General features: G+C 43.6%; 2 protein-coding genes across 7 annotated transcripts in view; one reads left to right on the top strand and one right to left on the bottom strand.

Moving 5' to 3' along the window:
- Positions 1-17159, top strand: part of LOC139913931 (ankyrin repeat domain-containing protein SOWAHC-like) — a 469713-nt gene that overhangs the window by 305744 nt on the left and 146810 nt on the right. The window lies entirely within an intron of this gene.
- The window catches only part of nlgn4xa (neuroligin 4 X-linked a), a 55593-nt gene continuing 38597 nt past the window's right edge, over positions 164-17159 (bottom strand). For all 6 annotated transcript variants that reach the window (XM_071902102.2, XM_071902103.2, XM_071902104.2 and 3 more), the window contains 3 exons: positions 7499-7684; positions 4514-5303; positions 164-1058 (listed from right to left, as the gene is read on the bottom strand). In XM_071902102.2, coding sequence (XP_071758203.1) covers positions 164-1058; positions 4514-5303; positions 7499-7684 — 1871 coding nt within the window. The remainder of the gene's footprint in view (positions 1059-4513; positions 5304-7498; positions 7685-17159) is intronic.

Raw genomic sequence — 17159 nt, 5'->3', positions numbered from 1 at the left:
TATATATTTTTCAAGAAGGCATAGTAGCAAAATAACATCTCATCCGCTGAGACTTTTGAGTCTGTGCTTCACACAGTCAGTCACGCGTATTTTCCATGGTAGGTTAGTGCCGCGCCCCCACCGATCCAGAAGGGTTCGGCACCGGCGTCCGGTCCCAGCGGAGCTATACCCGAGTGGTGGAGTGGCCATGGGGCAGGTTGGTACTGTTCTGGCTGCCACCGAAGGTATTGAAGTTGTGCAGAGGCTGCATGCCAGCCAGGGAGTTGGGGATCATGGTGATAGTGCTGGGCGTCATCAGGGGGATGTCGTCGGGCGACCGGCGCAGGGTGAGCGTGTAGTCGGGCGGGCAGGTGAGGCGCAGCGTGTCGTGGGCCTGCAGCGACTCGCACTCGTGGTGGTGTTCGTGCTCCAGCTGCTGCTGCTTCATCTGCAGCGACATCAGCTCCTCGCTCTGCAGGTGTGCCACGTCGTTGGCGGCCGACGGCGCGTTAGCCGGCGTGGAGTTGCGCTGCGGGGTGGGGACGCGCCGGTTGGACTCGTGCCGCCGCTTGTCCTTCTTGTAGTAGAGCGCGGCGAAGGCCAGGATGTTCAAGAAGAGGAGCGAGGCGCCCACGGCGATGGTGACGCTCAGCTCGGTGGAGTAGTCCCGTTTGGTCTCGATCACCACGGCCGACTCGTCCGTCAGGTCGCCGCTCTTGCGCTGGTCGGTGGTCTGCTTGGTGTTAGCGGGGGGCACCCCGGGGTGGCGGGTGGTCGAGGGCCAGTTGTTCTTCCCGGGGAAACGCTTGGTGTATGGGTAGGGCGTGGTGTCCTGCGGAGGGATCTTGGTGGTGGTGGATACATACTGGAATAACTCGTTGATGTTGTGGAGATGCGGAACCAGCTCCAGCCAGAAGGCAACCTTGGTGGCGCGGTAGTGGTCTCGGACTCGAGGCTTCAGGCCAATGTGAAGGTAAAGCTGGTCCTTGGGGTTGTACTTGGTCCAGGCCACCTCTTCAAAGCGGTTGGGCTTTGTGTGGATGAACTTTGTATCCTGCGGAACTGGCTGGTTTGGGTCCCTAGAGAAGAGAAGAGATAAGAGAAAGCAGTATGAAACCAGAGTGCCGATCTGTCTTTATTTATGCCGCCTGTTATAGGGTTGGACATTCACTCCAAATCTATGATCATACAATAATTATACTTTTATGGAAACATAAAATACCCGAAAAATGCTAGATTGCAGAATTTTCCATTCATCTTAATTGTGAGTCATAAAGACCACATTTCAAAAGTAGTCCTTTGTGTGAATCTTTAAATGGGCTTTTCATTCAAATCATTTTAAGGCAGCATGGTAATACAATTCAACAATGTAACTGTCCATTAGATTCACTTAGCACTAATTTGCGACACTTGCAGATGAGTCATTACTCAAAAAAAAGTCAAAGCCTTTTCTATTTTCCACTCTCTCTGTTCATAGCTAATGCGTTCCGAGGTGACTCAGAATTTGAATGCACGAGCTGACAAAATGTTCAGTGTCCTTTACATCCCGATGACAAGTTTCCAGGTCTGTTGTCACAATTTCTTAATATTCAACGTTGCGTGGTGTTTTTCTTGAGTTTGGAATTGAGCTGGCTCTCCGGCGACTTTGTGGCAGCGATTTCATTAACTTTGGAGAGGTGAGGGGGAGTGAAGGCTAGACAACAACCTTGAAGCCGTCTCACTGCGGTGGGTGGGTGGGCGAGGGGGGGTGCGGGGGGTCTCTATCTGAATACTGAATAGCGAGGACTCATCTTGAGTCACGCACTGCAGTTGGGGGCCACCGAGGGACACTGATGAACCGTCGCCTCCGTGTGAGAGGCGAAAAATCAGTGAGTGTGTGTGTTTGAGTGAGAAGGCTGTATGTGTTTATGTGTATGCGTGTGTGTGTGTGTGTGTGTGTGTGTGTGTGTGTGAATACGTGTATGTTTGTGTGAAAAGGCTGCATGTGCTGATTTGTATGCGTGTGTGTGTGTATGAATGCATAGATGTGTGTATTTAAAGAAGGCTAAGAAGGCTGTGTGTAAGTGTTTGTGGGCGGTATGTGTGTGTGTAAGCATGAGCATGCCTAAGCATGTTTGTGTGTATGTGTGTGTGTGTCAGCACCGCTCTGTCCATCAAGTGGACTGCAGTGTTGCTCTCACTCTGCTGGTTAAACCTCTGTGTCATCTCAGCATGCAGTCATCATATACATTTCTCTCTACTCTCTAATTGTAGCGTACACTATGTTGAGTGACAGTAGGCTCCATGCTAACACTTTAGCATACACTATGTTGAGTGATATTGTCTCAAAAGTGGGAAAATGAGAACCAGTAGCAGCTGCAAAGCTAAATGGTAAGTTATCTTAAATGATATAGGCTACAGCCAAGTCTGGTAGTTTTGTGTAGGAGGTTGGTAAAATTTACATGAAATATGATAGAAAAATAACAGACTGTTTTGAACTAGCAGGGACTACTTTCCCTGTTTCCATAGGAAGTGAAGGTGGTGGAGACAATTGTGTACAGGTGTACAGTTAAAAATCACTGTGCAGCGGATGAATACATGGTTGCTCACCTGAAATAGTTCCTAAAATAAACCTGGTTACATCAGCTATATTGAGTTAATGCTTGTTCATTTTTAAAATGTATGAATGCAAAAAACAAAAACAACTTTTTATTACTAAAAGGTTAGTCTTCTTACTTTGGATAATGCTAGTGGCCTACTATCACTCAACATAGTGTATACTAAAGTGTTAGCATGGAGCACCAGAGCCAATCATCTACTAGGGACACATGGATGATTTTGGTGTTCTCATCACTTAACAGGTAAGCCAAAGGAACCAAAGGGAGAAAACCCCCCAAAAATTCCTTTAAGTCATTCCTAAATAGGACGTGGTAGGTAATGGCCACCCCCCCAACCCCCAACAGGGATCAGTTACAGTGATTCATATTTTGATATGCAGCGTAAAGCATAGCGTTTTGTCAGCTCCAGCGCCACAGAAATGCAGAGGGATTCTAACATAAGGTAAGGCAAACACACACAAAAACACCTGACATTTGTGCAAAATCTGCACAATCAACACCACCTCAAATGATCTGCATTAGCCTAATGTGGTTATGGCATTTTAGCCTCATTAAAAATGTCAGACTGCCATAATGCAAGGTCTGCCCTCCAACTGGTGGCTACATATTGCGCGACACATAAGGCATGGTAACATGTGGTGGAGTTTCACTTAAGGCCTGTCATCTCAGTGCAAACATATGCTGGAACAATATGCCGCTCCTCTGCCACTGAATTTCTTTAAAAAAGATGATGCTGAAGGCTTCCCATGCTTATTGAACTGCTAAATACATACTTTGCTTGCATATGTTTGCATTAAGCATGCAATCTGTTGATAATGACAGTGATAGCTGCCATACGATGAGGTAGTAAATCTATGCCCCTGTCAGTCTTACAGGTGTATGAAAACAGAAAATTCACTGTCACTAGGAATACATTTCTGTGATATACATGTCAGCAGAGAGCAGTGACACAGATGCTTTCATGTGCTCGGATGAGCTGTAATGTATTCAGTGCGATCTTACACCGTCTGACACAAGAACAGTTTTGCATGTCTGTGAAAACAGCTGCTTTCATAGACTGCTGAGTGATTCCTATCGTTGATACATGTACAGTTTAGAGTACGGACACATACAATCCACAGAGCGATAGGATAGCAGCAATAAATAAACACAACCGCATAGGCTTGTATTCTGTATACACCCAAACTGTCCATTGTACCGAGATCAGGAAAAGTTTCAAAACATCAATCTGCCGTGATTCACGACGGGGAGACTTTGCAAAGAGTGGGAGAGACTTGTTGAAAAATGGGCACAGTCCCAGTGATGAATTTGCTTTCAGTTGCTGCTTTATTGGAAGCACACTGAAAAGGCACCGAGAGAAAAGAGCCTTCCCAAAATGTCTATAAGGCAGCCAATCCCCTGCTGATCTGGCATCAACTGGATGTGAGCCAGCCGGAGAGCAAGGGAGCGAACGCTACAGCCTATGAAGCTGATCAAGACTTTATTTATTCACCTTAAAGTGAATTTTCAGTATGACTGGGCCGCAAACACCCTGATACCTAATCTCAAGGCGCATGGAACAAAAACGTGATCCAAATATAAACGCTGAACAAATCCTCTCATCAAATCCACCACTGCTGCAGTACCAAGGGAGGCTTTGACTTGTTTTTTTATTAACCTACACTTGATCTTGGTGACTCATAAGTTAATCATTGAAACACTAATCATTATAAAACTTTTGTTGTTGAGTGAACTAATTATGTAGCCTGTCCTTGTTTCAGTTCTAAGCAACACGAAGGCAGACTGAAACCGAAGAGATTGAGCATCTCACACAGGAATAGTTCTAGCTATTCCTGTGTGAGATGCTCAATGTCTTCGGTTTCAGTCTGCCTTGATTAATGAAGGTTTAAAATAAATAAAAATGCTGGCAAACCCAAAGAAAGGAAAGGAGAACCCACCCTGTTTTGGCAAAGTTCGTCCAGTAGGTCATGACGACGGCGCTCAGCATGACATCGTTCTTGGAGAAGTTGCAGTTGAAGAGGTCCGTGGGGCCGATCATGGGGATCCCGAACACGTACGGTACCTCGTCGCCGTGGGCCGAGTCGGCCCAACTGGGCTTCATGTCGCTCTGACAGTGGTGGTAGAAAGCGTAGAAGTAGGTGGGTGACCCGTACTGGGCGTGTAGGTCGGCCGTGGCCACCGCCGGAGCCACCCACTGGTGGTCGGTGAACAGAGCCACCAGGGTCTTGCGACGGGTCTCCGGGTTCTCCTTGTCTGCCCAGTCCGTGTACATGAACTTGATGGTCTCGCGCAGCGTGTCTTTGCCCTCCGGGTAGCCATACAGATGGTCCACAAAGTCCGACACGGCGAAGTCGAAATCGTTGGCCGACACCCCGTCCTCGCTGTCCACGATGCCGTCGACAAACTTGAAGCCCTCGCCCTGGTTGACCCCCAGCATGATGTCGTAGTTGAGGAACTCGCCTTGCTCCATGAGGATCTGCGGGTCGTCGGGGATGACGTCGCCGTCGATCACGGGGCCGAAGGCGATGTGGTACTTGGCGGGCGTGATGTACTGCTCGATCAGCTCCTTGTAGTTCTTGTTCTGCAGGCACTCCACCAGGTCGATGGTGTCCAGCATGTTGCAGCCCACCTTCTCCGCCAGCGCTCGCGTGTACTTGGCAGGCTGGTAGTTAACCGCCCAGCTGGACAGCGCTGTGCCACTCTGGATGATGGCTTTCTGGAACAGATCTGAGATTGCAGCTGGTATTAGTGACACACACACAGACATGCTGGCAGCAAAGCATTCAGGCGTCACATTAGGTGAAAAGCGACAACCATGCGCTTTGGTTAAAAGCATAGAAATGGGCTTAAATATGCTCCTGGGACAAAATGGTTTAGCACTGCGCGATGGTAATAGTCGGTACTTTCTGGGGATTTTATTGGGAGGAACATCAAAAGACACACCCTTTTGATGCATAATGAATGTCAGAAGTCAATCTACAAATCAGTCAAACATACCATTCTCTAACTCTATCTCTTTCCATCCAAGTGTAAAAATATTTGAAGCCGGAAAAAAAGATGATTCACAATATCGACGTCACATCTTCCCGTGCCCCTAATGAATGAAACTGAACACAAAAGCTATTCATTGTTTATATTGCAACAACGCCGCAGGCAATTTCTGCATCCTGGAATATTGGTAGTGCGGCTTCATGAACTGCCACTCAACAAATAGGCCACAGTACACTAGGAACACTGGAGTATGTGTATTTTATTTTTGTTTTCCACGGAGTGCTATTTATACTCTTGCAAACACACAGTGGTGACTCAACCAGGGCGACTTGAAAAGTATGTTTTGAGCACACAGCAGACATATCCCGCAAGGCCTAGTTAGCAGCAGAGGAGCATTTACTTTTCTTACTGTTAGTCGGATGAGGAGTATCCGTTAAACCTTGAGTCAGATGTTAACTTAAATACTCTGCATACAGGGTGTGTCAGTGGTTTCTATGACCTTTGCCTGTTTGCTGAAGCATGGCTGCGGAGCCAAAGAAGCAAGCTGGTGAGTTTACAACAAGAGCCACACAAAGCTTCAATTTACAGGAGCAAATGCAAAAAAAGAGCATTTCCAGGCTACACAGCACCAACAAAGGTAAGCAGGGCAAAGGGTGTTTTGCTGAATCTCGCCAGCATGATTTCTGCCCATCAGAAGCATAGACTTTTATCTAAATGTAAAGTAAGCCATTTCCAATCCCTGATGTACAGGATGAAAGATGAAACGGACCTAATAAATGCACCACAAGACAAAAAAAGCAAAGTAGAAAGTCTCCCTCTGATTGCTTACACGGTAAACCAGATGGACTTCTACCAACAAGATAGAGGGGTTGATTTCGTGGGAAGGTGCATTTTCCAAAATGGCTGTATTTGTCCCACATGGATAGAAAATAACCATGGGAGCCACGAGATGCATTATTTGAGATCCAAGCCTCTTTACTGGCAGATCGGGTCAGGCTATTTTCCTCGCAGGTCGGATAAATTTCCTCTGACGAGACTCGGCTGCACATAACTATTCATTTGTCGGCGCGTGTCTGCGGTGGGGCCGTGGGGAAATCCAAGAAGAACTGTTATTTTACCACAATGACCTTCTGGTTGAGCTATCTAGAACGCCTATTTCCATTAATGAAAAAAAATAAAGACGTAAATACAGTAGGATGGTGCGGTATCTGTTCCCATTTCGCCCACCTCTTTCCTCGCGGATGGCCACACAAATATCTAGCAACCGAGGCACAAATTTTTACACTCGAGCGAACCGGGACACGCGCTGTTATCCCGCTACATGTGGCAATCAAATGTGATGCCGCGCGTAATCTCATGAAAAGTAATAAAGGCGAAAGCAGGCTATTTGAATAACCGATACTCCGCTACTACAGAGCTGTCAGCTTCTGTTCATCCTATGCATTCTCCGAGCTACCGAATCAGAGCAATAACAACGCCCCCGCTGTGGTTTCTTTTTTTGGGATTCTGGCAAGTGTTTGCTTGCTTTTTTGGTGTGTAATCCAAATTTAGTTATACTCGCAGTCCTGTGCCCAAACACTGTGGATGGAAATAGAGAAAACTCATTAAAAAGCTGCACTAGGCAAGATTTTTGACTAAAAATCCACCCCTCTTATCAGCCTAGATCACAGAAGAGCATCCCATCCTCACTAATAGAGACACCATAGATTCAGGTGCTAGGCTTTCCAAGCATAACCGCTCGGTGCCACCTGAGTTCAAATGGCATTGTTCTCACCTGCCCAAATAAATCACACTAAAGCTCCAGAGCTTGGTGTGACCGTGCCCTTAATGTGAAGCTGCTGTATCTAAGCATGAGGTTAGGCAGAAATACAGCACAAATGAGAAAACGACGAAAAGTGTGTTTGCGTCTGCATGCATATGTTCAGACATACCTTCTGAGTAATGGGAGAGTGTAAGCAAGCTGACGCACGATGCCCCGGCGCCAGAGCCAAAGATGGTCACTCTCTTCGGGTCTCCTTTGAAGGCCTGGATGTTTTCTTTAATCCACCTGAGGGCCTGAATTTGATCCAGCAGTCCATAGTTTCCCTTGGCTGCCTGGTCTCCTGTGCTTAGAAACCCTGGATTGGCAAAGACACAGACAAGAAAAATCCATTAATCTCAATATTGCTACGAAGTAAAACAAAAGTTGTTGCTTTTTTGCCATTGATGTGATGCAGAATGAGTATACAAAGTATTAGAAACACCTTCCAATGAGTAATTTGCACCTCCTTTGGCACAATCCATGCCTGTATTATATCGTCTCAAGGCCTAAAATCCCATTTTAACCTGCCTCCTTCATGATTTAAGTGAGTTTAATTGCTGAAATCAATAAGGGATCATAGCTCTCGCTGAATTCAGCTGGCTTATCTATAGTGTTTAATGGAAACAGCAGGTTGTACTCAGTGTATGAATAGCTTCATTATAGCTTTGGGGTTATACTTGGGGTCAATAAGATTGCAAATTGCTCCTTTAAATGGCTGATTTTACATTGAGCTTTGTACAAAGGGTTCGACCAATGTGGATTTTTGAAGGCCACTGTATTTTTTGGATTGAAGCTGCTGGTAGACATATTGTGTGGATATTCATTGTCTTTAGATTTGACCATTTCCATGCCAAAATATTCCAAAACATTACAAGTATTCAGTCTTTCGCCCAGAATTCTATTCTTGTCCAGGTGGAGCCTCTGAAACAGCTTTTAGACCATGAGACTCCAAACCTCTCCACCACTAGGATAATGAGAATAATCAGTCGAAATATCAGTCTAACCCTACTTGTAAAGCCATTCAGCATTGAATTATGGTGCTTCAAGCTCCGATACACAAATAGTGGAGCGTGTGAAGGGCCTTTGATTTTGATTTTCAACCGTGGCAAAAATCGGTGCTCCAACAGAGATCCCTCCCAGTCAAGTGCCAGTCCAACCAGCTTGGCAGCGTGCTCCAAATTTAGAAACTTGTTGACAAATTAGCACATGTGCCTAAACCCATTAAGTGGCCTCCTAAATACTGCCACTAGGGTAACTGGTCGTCCTCCTTTGCCAGGCTTGCGCGGAGCTCTGCGGCCAAGCACTTGGCACCGGCGGCATCTCCCCCTCCCCCGTGAGACGACCAAGACGGAGTCAGTGAAAAATGACAAATGGGATGAGGACCGGTGGGGAAAGAAAGACCGGAGGAAAAGAGGAAAGGTAGCCTGTGGCTCTTTGATAGAGAGCAGATCCAGTTTGTCATGGTGAGGTGGAGGGGATGATAGAGGAGAGGTAGTGGGGAGGAAGAGGAGCGGGGGGGGGGGGGGGGGTTGGATTACAAGGCCCCTGGCAGCCTCATACACCCCTGTAGGATGACCGCAGGCCCTGGCGCTCCTCTCCCCTCACCGTCCTCCCCCTCTCCTCTCCACCTTTCCCCTCCCTTCCTTCCACCTCTCATCTCTCACCGTAAAGGCGCTGAACAGAGAGAAGCAATGCCTACCAGGCGCTCCCCAGGACGTGTGAAGATTAGTCAGAGCTTCTATTTCAAAGCGCCCGTGTCCTGAAAATAGGCTGCATACATTACTAAGCCTACCGCCTAGAGATGTGGTGCGGACAAGCGTCTCAAAAAAAACAAAGAGGGGGACTTATCTCACTTGTGTGAAACCGAAGAGACCAAGAGAGCACTTTAAATGTAAAATAATACACTGCAAAAAACATCCATGTTAACAAGTCACTTAGTCTCATATTCAGCCTTCAAATCTTATTTTTTTTTTTATTTGCATTGGAAACAATTGAAATTATCTAACTCTTTTGGCAGATTTTTTCACTTATTTTGAGAAAATTATAATTTTAGGACTCAGTAATAGACTAAATGACTTGTTACGATGGATATAAATTATATCCATTCGACTTTTCATATTGAGGAGATGAATGACAGAAGAGGGCATTTCAGGCAGACTCTTCCCACTCTATTTCTGTGCTCATAATTGCCAGTTATCATACTGGTACATTCTCTGACAAATGCCCTTTATAAATATCGTAAATAGCTATCAAATAGATCCAGACTTGTTTTTCTTGAAAGATAAGATGTAAAACACGACAGATTTTGGTTGTTTTGGAGGGTCAGACATGAGAAAATGTGACTAAAAAAAATGCTGTTATTACTGCGATGAAAAGAAAGCCATAAGAATTGCTGAAAGTCCTTGTTTGCACCATGAGAAATGCAGTGAGAGTGACATAGAAAGAAAGGGTTTGCGAACACAGCATGATCCGTTTCTGATGGCCATTCATTCTGTTGACAAGTTCATGATGTAAAATATTGACGGTACTTTAAATGTAAGGGTGGAACATAATGAAATATCGCTTTAATTTAGGGGGCCGACATGGAAATCCATTGGATATTTTGCCCCTGCTGTGTCTATCAAAGAGTCACTACTGAAATCGCAGCCAGAGGAGTGCTGTCAATACCGAAAATGGAAAAACACTCTAATGGTACACACTTAATAAAAACAGAAGAGTTTCTCTGCAAAATGAAATATCTACCATTAGCAGAAAATTGACACCTACTCCTACAAAAGGATTGCAAGCACAACATTTAAACAAATGATGGCAATTTTTGCAGGGCTGCAGGTAGAAACACTGGATGACGAACAAATATAAATAGAGTGTTTTGGACGTAAACTTGTCAATACGCTCAAGAAGTATTTAAAGCGGTAATCCTCGAGATCCACGAAATATATAAAACTTCCCAGAGATCACTTGTCAATCAATCACTCGTCTTTTTCCTTGGATTTTCTGTTGATGCAGTTTGAGTTTCTCTTTTCTTTGTCTGTTCAGCCATGGTGGATATCACTGCTCATGCTAACTACCCAGTTCTTCTTCTTCTGTTTATTCCAAACAAACCAGAAATGTAAAACGCATCACTTCCTGTGTACCAGAGGATTTTTCCCAGGAAAGAGCTACCAGACACCGGGTGTTTAGAACAGCAAATGGAAAAGCTTTCATGAACTGGATATAGGTTGGATCACTGTTGTGTCATTTCAATCAGAGATAGAGTAGACATTTGTTTATATGAAAATGTCACAGACAATTACTTTAATAACCTTTAAAGTCAATTCCGTGTTCGTAACTTTTGATAATGTGACCTACTCAAATACAAATATTCCTACTAAATGTCTCATTGTTGGTACTTCATGAAAGTGTTTAGGATCTGTTTTTTAGGGGTCCAAGCACGTAGTGCTGGAACCCTATTGTATTTGCTGGAATTCGTCTTCTTTCTTTCTTTCTTTCTTTCTTTCTTTTTCTCCGCTAAAAGTATCTGCAGCTCAGAAACCGTAAGTCCTACAGCAACCATATTTGTCAGGTGGTCTCCTATGGCCCATTTTTTATGTTTTTTTAAATTTATTAAATTAATTAAATTTTTACACATGTTCTAGGATGAAGTCGATCCATGAAATTTGGTCATTATTGATGAAAGTGGGTGTGGCTTATTGCATAATAAGCAAATCTTCATTGGTATTAAAGTCACAACTTCAAAAATTCATTAAAAATCAGCCGTATGTCCTAGAGAGCTGACATTTTCTGGACATGTCGGCTGAAGTGAGATAAATCTTTCGTACACTGGTACCTACCCCCGATTCCTCGCCCCCCTCTGTTTATAGCAAAAACTGACTGCGATCCCACAGTGTTGTCCTCCTAAACCGTACATTACAGGAAAAAAACAACATGATTTTTGAAATCGCCATACCTTAATTAGTAAACAGCCCAAAAATTATAATGATATCTTGAAAACTGAGCGCACAGTAGATGGAAATGTGCAGCTGCAAATAGTTTGATAAATTGACAATGTGATATGTTCAAGATAGTTTGATCAATCTTCATCAAACTAAATACAAATGATGTCTGGACTGTCAAGATGATGTCTGTAAAGCCATGATTACTGTAAAGCCATGATAAATTGATTAATGTGGCGCGCTAGTACAGTTATAATATTCTTTCTGAGGCGTTCAATATGGTTTGGACTATCACCTATGACCTATCACTTGTCCCTTTGTTTTGTTTCCCCACTGTGGCACACACCAAAGTGGAAGTTGGCAGAATGGTAAAGCTCAGGTCTTCGAACCACGAGGTTGTGAATTCAAGCCCCTGTTGAACTGTGACCATTTTGAAGTTTCATGAAAAGTAAATCAACACTAAATCACACAGTGCAGAAAACTCAAAGCAGGTGTTTGACATCATCTGTCAATGGCAAAATACCTGAATGTCATCACTGATTGGGGTGTGGCCAGACCTTTCAACCCATAGAGAGCAGTGCAGCAGCAGTTTTCTGGCCCATGTGACTTACTATTGTTTTATTCGTTAATGGAGAGCACTACAATGTTCTATAAAGTGATTAGCACTGTCAGTCTGTCAATCATAGGCTGCAGTATCACACTACTTCTCCCTTTAGTTAGTTTCTCCTCACTAAATCTATAACAGGCCTTTGGCTCAGTAGGTAAAGCATCAGCCTTTCATGTGGAAGGTTGTGGGAGCAAATCCAGACTTGTCCTTTCCAAAGTCGTTAGTCATCAAGGACAAATAATAGAAAGTTTGGCCGTTGTGAACAACTCCAGCAATGTGGTTGCAATGAAAAGATTAACTTGACAGAAGTCACGGGCCAACACAAAAGCCGGTGTTAGACTGCATGTTCAATCTTCACGTCAGTTTTTGTGTCTGTCTTTCTACCTTCTGTAATGTTTTGTCTATCTGTCTGTCTTATTAAATTGTGCTTGGACCCCGCAATCACCGCTTGCGGCTATATATATATATTTTTTTCAAAGCAAAAAAAATTGCAGAGAAAAACCTACAATACACGAAAGCATTTCAACAACAGTTGGGGTGATTGCCCTGCAACAGAAGGCCATTTGAACAGAAAACACAAGCATCAGAAAACTTTCATTTCAACAGCTGTTGGGGTCAATGTCTCTCAACACACAGACTGCTCATAGTCTACAAAGAAACAGCAAATGTAAAAGCTTTCACAAACTGGGTATAGGTTGAATGACTACTACGTTATATAAGTCAGTGATAAAGAGTAGCAAAAACGGGTAGGCCTATTTATTTATATGAAAATGTCATGGATTATTATTTCAGCCTGTAACATCAGGGCTTTACCCACAAGGGACTTCATCAGATTTAAAAAAGCTTAAGACACAAGATGCAGTACAATACGTGAGAGAGAGAGAGAATCCCGTTGTTTTGAGATAAGGTTTTTTGTTTTTTTTTGCGGTGCTGTCAGTGACATTGTGATGTCTCATTGGGCCCCGGAGGTAGACCTTCATCATCAGTGCAGCATTCCCATTGCTCAGGGAGGGATGCATTAATCCCCCCACCACCCCGCTGCCCCCCCTATTTGTATTAATGCTGCCTCGACATGGGCTGGGAGCTTAATGTAGGTCACTCGCCACAAAGCACAGACTGGACACAGCCCAGGTTGGAATGGCAGAGGGACGAGAGGTCTCACGGCTGACCGCACTTTTGTTTTTAAAGCCATTCGAAAAGTGGAGGGGGGTGACGGTAAACAAGTTTAATTTTCTCTAACTTGTAAAGTTCACCGTGTGCGTTCATTCGATGACGCTGGTAAATAACTGTCATTTGTCGTCATTGGGCGAAAACCTCCAGTTTCGGTAATTTTCATGTTTTAACTTCAACTGGAGAATTACATTCTCCTCTGTGGGGTGAGAAAATACTGTAACCCTTGGGTTTATGAAACCCTTTCAAACTTCACTGGATAAACTCAAAAATACATGGTGGTCAACAGGGGCGGACTTAGTGATTTGGGGGCCCTATGGGCAAAGGCAAGCATGGGCCCCCCTGAATCTCAACCTTTTCCCTTTTTAATCCATCCTTTCTATACATTACCTTCAAACTGGGGCTGAGCAAAGTATGCATGCAAGGGCCCCACATGGCTAGCTTTGCTTATTTTAATTTTTCTTGCTTTTCTCTCAGCTACTGACTGACTGGCGAGGAAAATGAGCTTAAAGTCAAGTGGCAAAATCTCACTAGAAGTGGAATAGCCCACTGTAGCCTGACTGAGTAGAGGGGTGACCATGACCCAAGATTGAAATAATGTATTGTAACAAAAAGAGGGGTGTTTTTCAATAAGTATATTTATTTTATATTGATTAAAAATAAGTTTATTCCTGTGTTTTGTGGGGCCCTCTGGCGGCTGGGGCCCAAGGCAGTCACCTACCTTTACCTAATGGTAAGACCATTAGGTGGTCAAGCTAAAAACAAGGCTGCTTTTCTGAGTTCTTCTTCTGAAAAAGTTGACATTTTGGAGATATGAGGTTTTTACCCAACAACAGTGATATGTTTATAGCGGCAAATGATGGCACAGTCGCGCAGTTCCTCAGTTCTGGACCAGCTTAATTGAAAGCGTCTGAATTGAAATTTAAAATGCTTTTTTTTTTTTTACCCAGTCCTGAAATACCATCAGTGTGCTATCTAAATGCCACAGCGTGTTACTGTACACATTGCAATTTAATGTTAAAAGCCAACATCATCAGATGACAGCAAACCAGCATGAGTGACACAAATAACACAAAATGGCACTGCAAGGCTTCGGACAAACAGCGTCCTGGCATAATGCCAAGGGCTTGAGCTTTGAGCACAACATGCTCACAGGCCATAGTGCCGTATGAGTCAGTGAACGCTTTTACTTTCATTACACTGCACACACTGCAAATGGAGAAATGTTGTCTGGAGATTTTTGAACATTAAGTTGCAGGAAGCTAAACAAGATGTGGGTTTTGTTGTTTTTCTTGATGTAACTTGGAAGAACTGTCCTCTTGATATAATGATAGCCACCATGCTGAAAGTGCAAATGAGAAATGACTGCATGAGATTTGGGGGAATATTAACAAAATGTCTGCTTTCCTTTGCATGCGCTTTCTCGAATACATTTTCGTTGACGTTCTGAAAGTAGCCGCAACTTGTAACAATTACCAGGATCATTCTGTTTCCAAACAGAATCTATAATCATAAAATCTATAATCTATAATAGTACTCAATTGGACACTTCAGTCTAGATTTGTGAACAGGTCCCTCCCAAAACCAGAGACTAAACCCAAGACTCTCTTCCTAACCTCAAGAAAGAAAACCAGGAGATGCTCCGCCGAAACCTAAAGGCAGTCTGACTTTTTTGCACTCAGAGAGAAAGTTGGGTAATTTTATGGGGTTATGGGCACAATTTTCTAGTTCATAACATTCGCCGCTAAAATGAGAGATCATCATTTGGGCATTAAAGCTCAAACAAACACACTGTGAGTCCACACAGTCGCTCGCAAATTAATTGTTAATGGAGCAGCTCCATGCCTCGCAGATTAGAGCCTCGGTCCTCCGGCCTCCAGCTTTGGGAGACGGCTCGCTCATGATCATAAATATTGATTTAGGCGAAATCATAGGAATAACATGCAAAGGATGGGTTTTCGCTTTATCTACGCTTTCCATACAGCGTGAAGAAACAAAAGGCAGTGAGAGCATAAGTCCTTTATCATGCCATCCGACGGAAAGAGGCAGAGCACAGTGACAACGTGACAGTAATAGTGGTTAATTGTGCTTTCTGTCCGGAAGATAATCTCTCCTGCGGCTCCCAGATGAAACGTTAATTATCAAAGGGAATGATGGGAAGGGAACGGTTCGGGATAAGCTCAGCAAGGTCAGCCCGACTCACTCTGAGCAATGTTTTGAAACGTGTTGTCCGTCAAGATATTAAATTGTCCAAACCGACTTTTGACTGCAGCGGAATCGCGGGAACGACGGAAGGCGTAAATGCAGCCAGGTTGTGGCTGAAAGAAAAACAATCGAAGTCGGAGATTTGGTGCAGCTGGGGTCTGTGTGTAATTAGGGCAAAGCATCGGAGCACATCTGGGGCACGTGGTTGCCTGGTGTCGAACATAATATCCCCTGATTGACAGTTAAACCGGGAAACAAACACACCACAGCTGTCAAAGTGCATCAACCCATGCCGGTGCATTTCAGGGGGTCGCATGTTATGATGTCATGATGGCATTATGATTATTATGACTGGAAAAGGCAAATGTGGACACTCCTCTACAAGTTCCTTGACCTCTCTGTTTTGTTTTGTTTTTTTACACTTAATCTGCAGATTAGCTGTGGTTGGCTAGGTTATGCTCTTTGCACAGACCAGGGATTTTTGAGGCTATATTAAAGGATAACACTGGTTTAGTTTGATGTATTTGCAACAATCAGAAGCTACTACTACTACTACTGCAGGTTGCTCTACCTCTTGGTAGTCATAGGCTCCCATTGTTTTCAAAAATCCATTAAAAACAGCTCAAAGACAAACTGCTGCCTTGACTAATGTAATATATAATTTAAACATATGTATTGTATTTTTTCCTAAAATGACTTTATCACACAGCTAATTATTGAGTTTAATGGGGACTATTTTCACTTTCTTCATTACTGCGCACTGTTACGGTGGCAGTGAAGAGGCAAAAACTAAACTGGAACGCGCAATGACAGATGGGAACTACTTTAGACTGCATCTGCAATGATTGTGACATTATAAAGTCATGTTAGGAAAAAACAACAATGACTTCCAGGAGGTAAGACAAACCTGAAGTAGAACAAACAGTAGTAGCTTCTGACTGTGGCAAATACATCAGTGGGTTTAGATTTTTCATAGACATTAATGGCAATAGGAAAAAAATAAAATTACACTGGCCTTTAAGGTCATCTCCGATCCAGTATCATGAGCTTAATAAGCAAGTAGCTAACTATAAATTGAAACCTACCCAGGTCTTCTTTGATGGGAGGTTGAATTGATTCATCAAGACAGCGCATCCATCCTGTGAATTATACTCTCTTAATGGTTCACACAGCACCAGGCACCAGATGTTGCTCTGCTTAATTATTTGGGGACTATTTGATGTAGGTAAACAATATGCATCTGGTGTCTTGGTTTTTCTCTCTTTTTTTAAATTTTTTTTAGCAAGGCACCTTTTGATGAGATCTGACTTCTCTCCCAATGAGAAGGCAAGAAGGCAAATGTCTCCTCCGTGTTGTTTACTTTGACGATGAAAGATGTCTGATTCGCGGCATCAAAGGGAACAACAATAGGCGAGTTCATTTTCATTTGCTTATCCGGGACGAGCGGGCTTTGAGCACAAATGCACAAAGAAATCTACTGGGATTGAAACTTGTGTGTGTGTGTGTGTGTGTGTGTGCAATGTAGTGTTGCAGTCCGGTGAGCTAAGGCCCTCCTTACATCAGGCATTAACATTGTGTCTAGATCTGATGTAGCTGGATTACATTAATACCTGACATTAAAATGCATCTCTGCTATATACACTGAAATTTTTCTTTCCCTCGCTAAAATGTGGATTGATGACACCTAATTTTCTCTGGTAATATTTATGTCCTTTAAAACTGACAGCAAACACCTCATCTTGCTTGTTCCCCATCCACCAGTATCCTGACAATCCATTTTTGACAAGTATGTTACTATCTGAGCTGCATGCTGCCTGTTTGATTTGATTTCCTTGTTAGATCTGAATACTAAAGTTCCATTTCTGTCTTTGCTATAT

Source organism: Centroberyx gerrardi, chromosome 21 (genome assembly GCF_048128805.1).
Source record: "Centroberyx gerrardi isolate f3 chromosome 21, fCenGer3.hap1.cur.20231027, whole genome shotgun sequence".
Taxonomy (NCBI): Eukaryota; Metazoa; Chordata; class Actinopteri; order Beryciformes; family Berycidae; genus Centroberyx; species Centroberyx gerrardi.
This window is presented reverse-complemented; position numbering and strand designations above follow the sequence as displayed.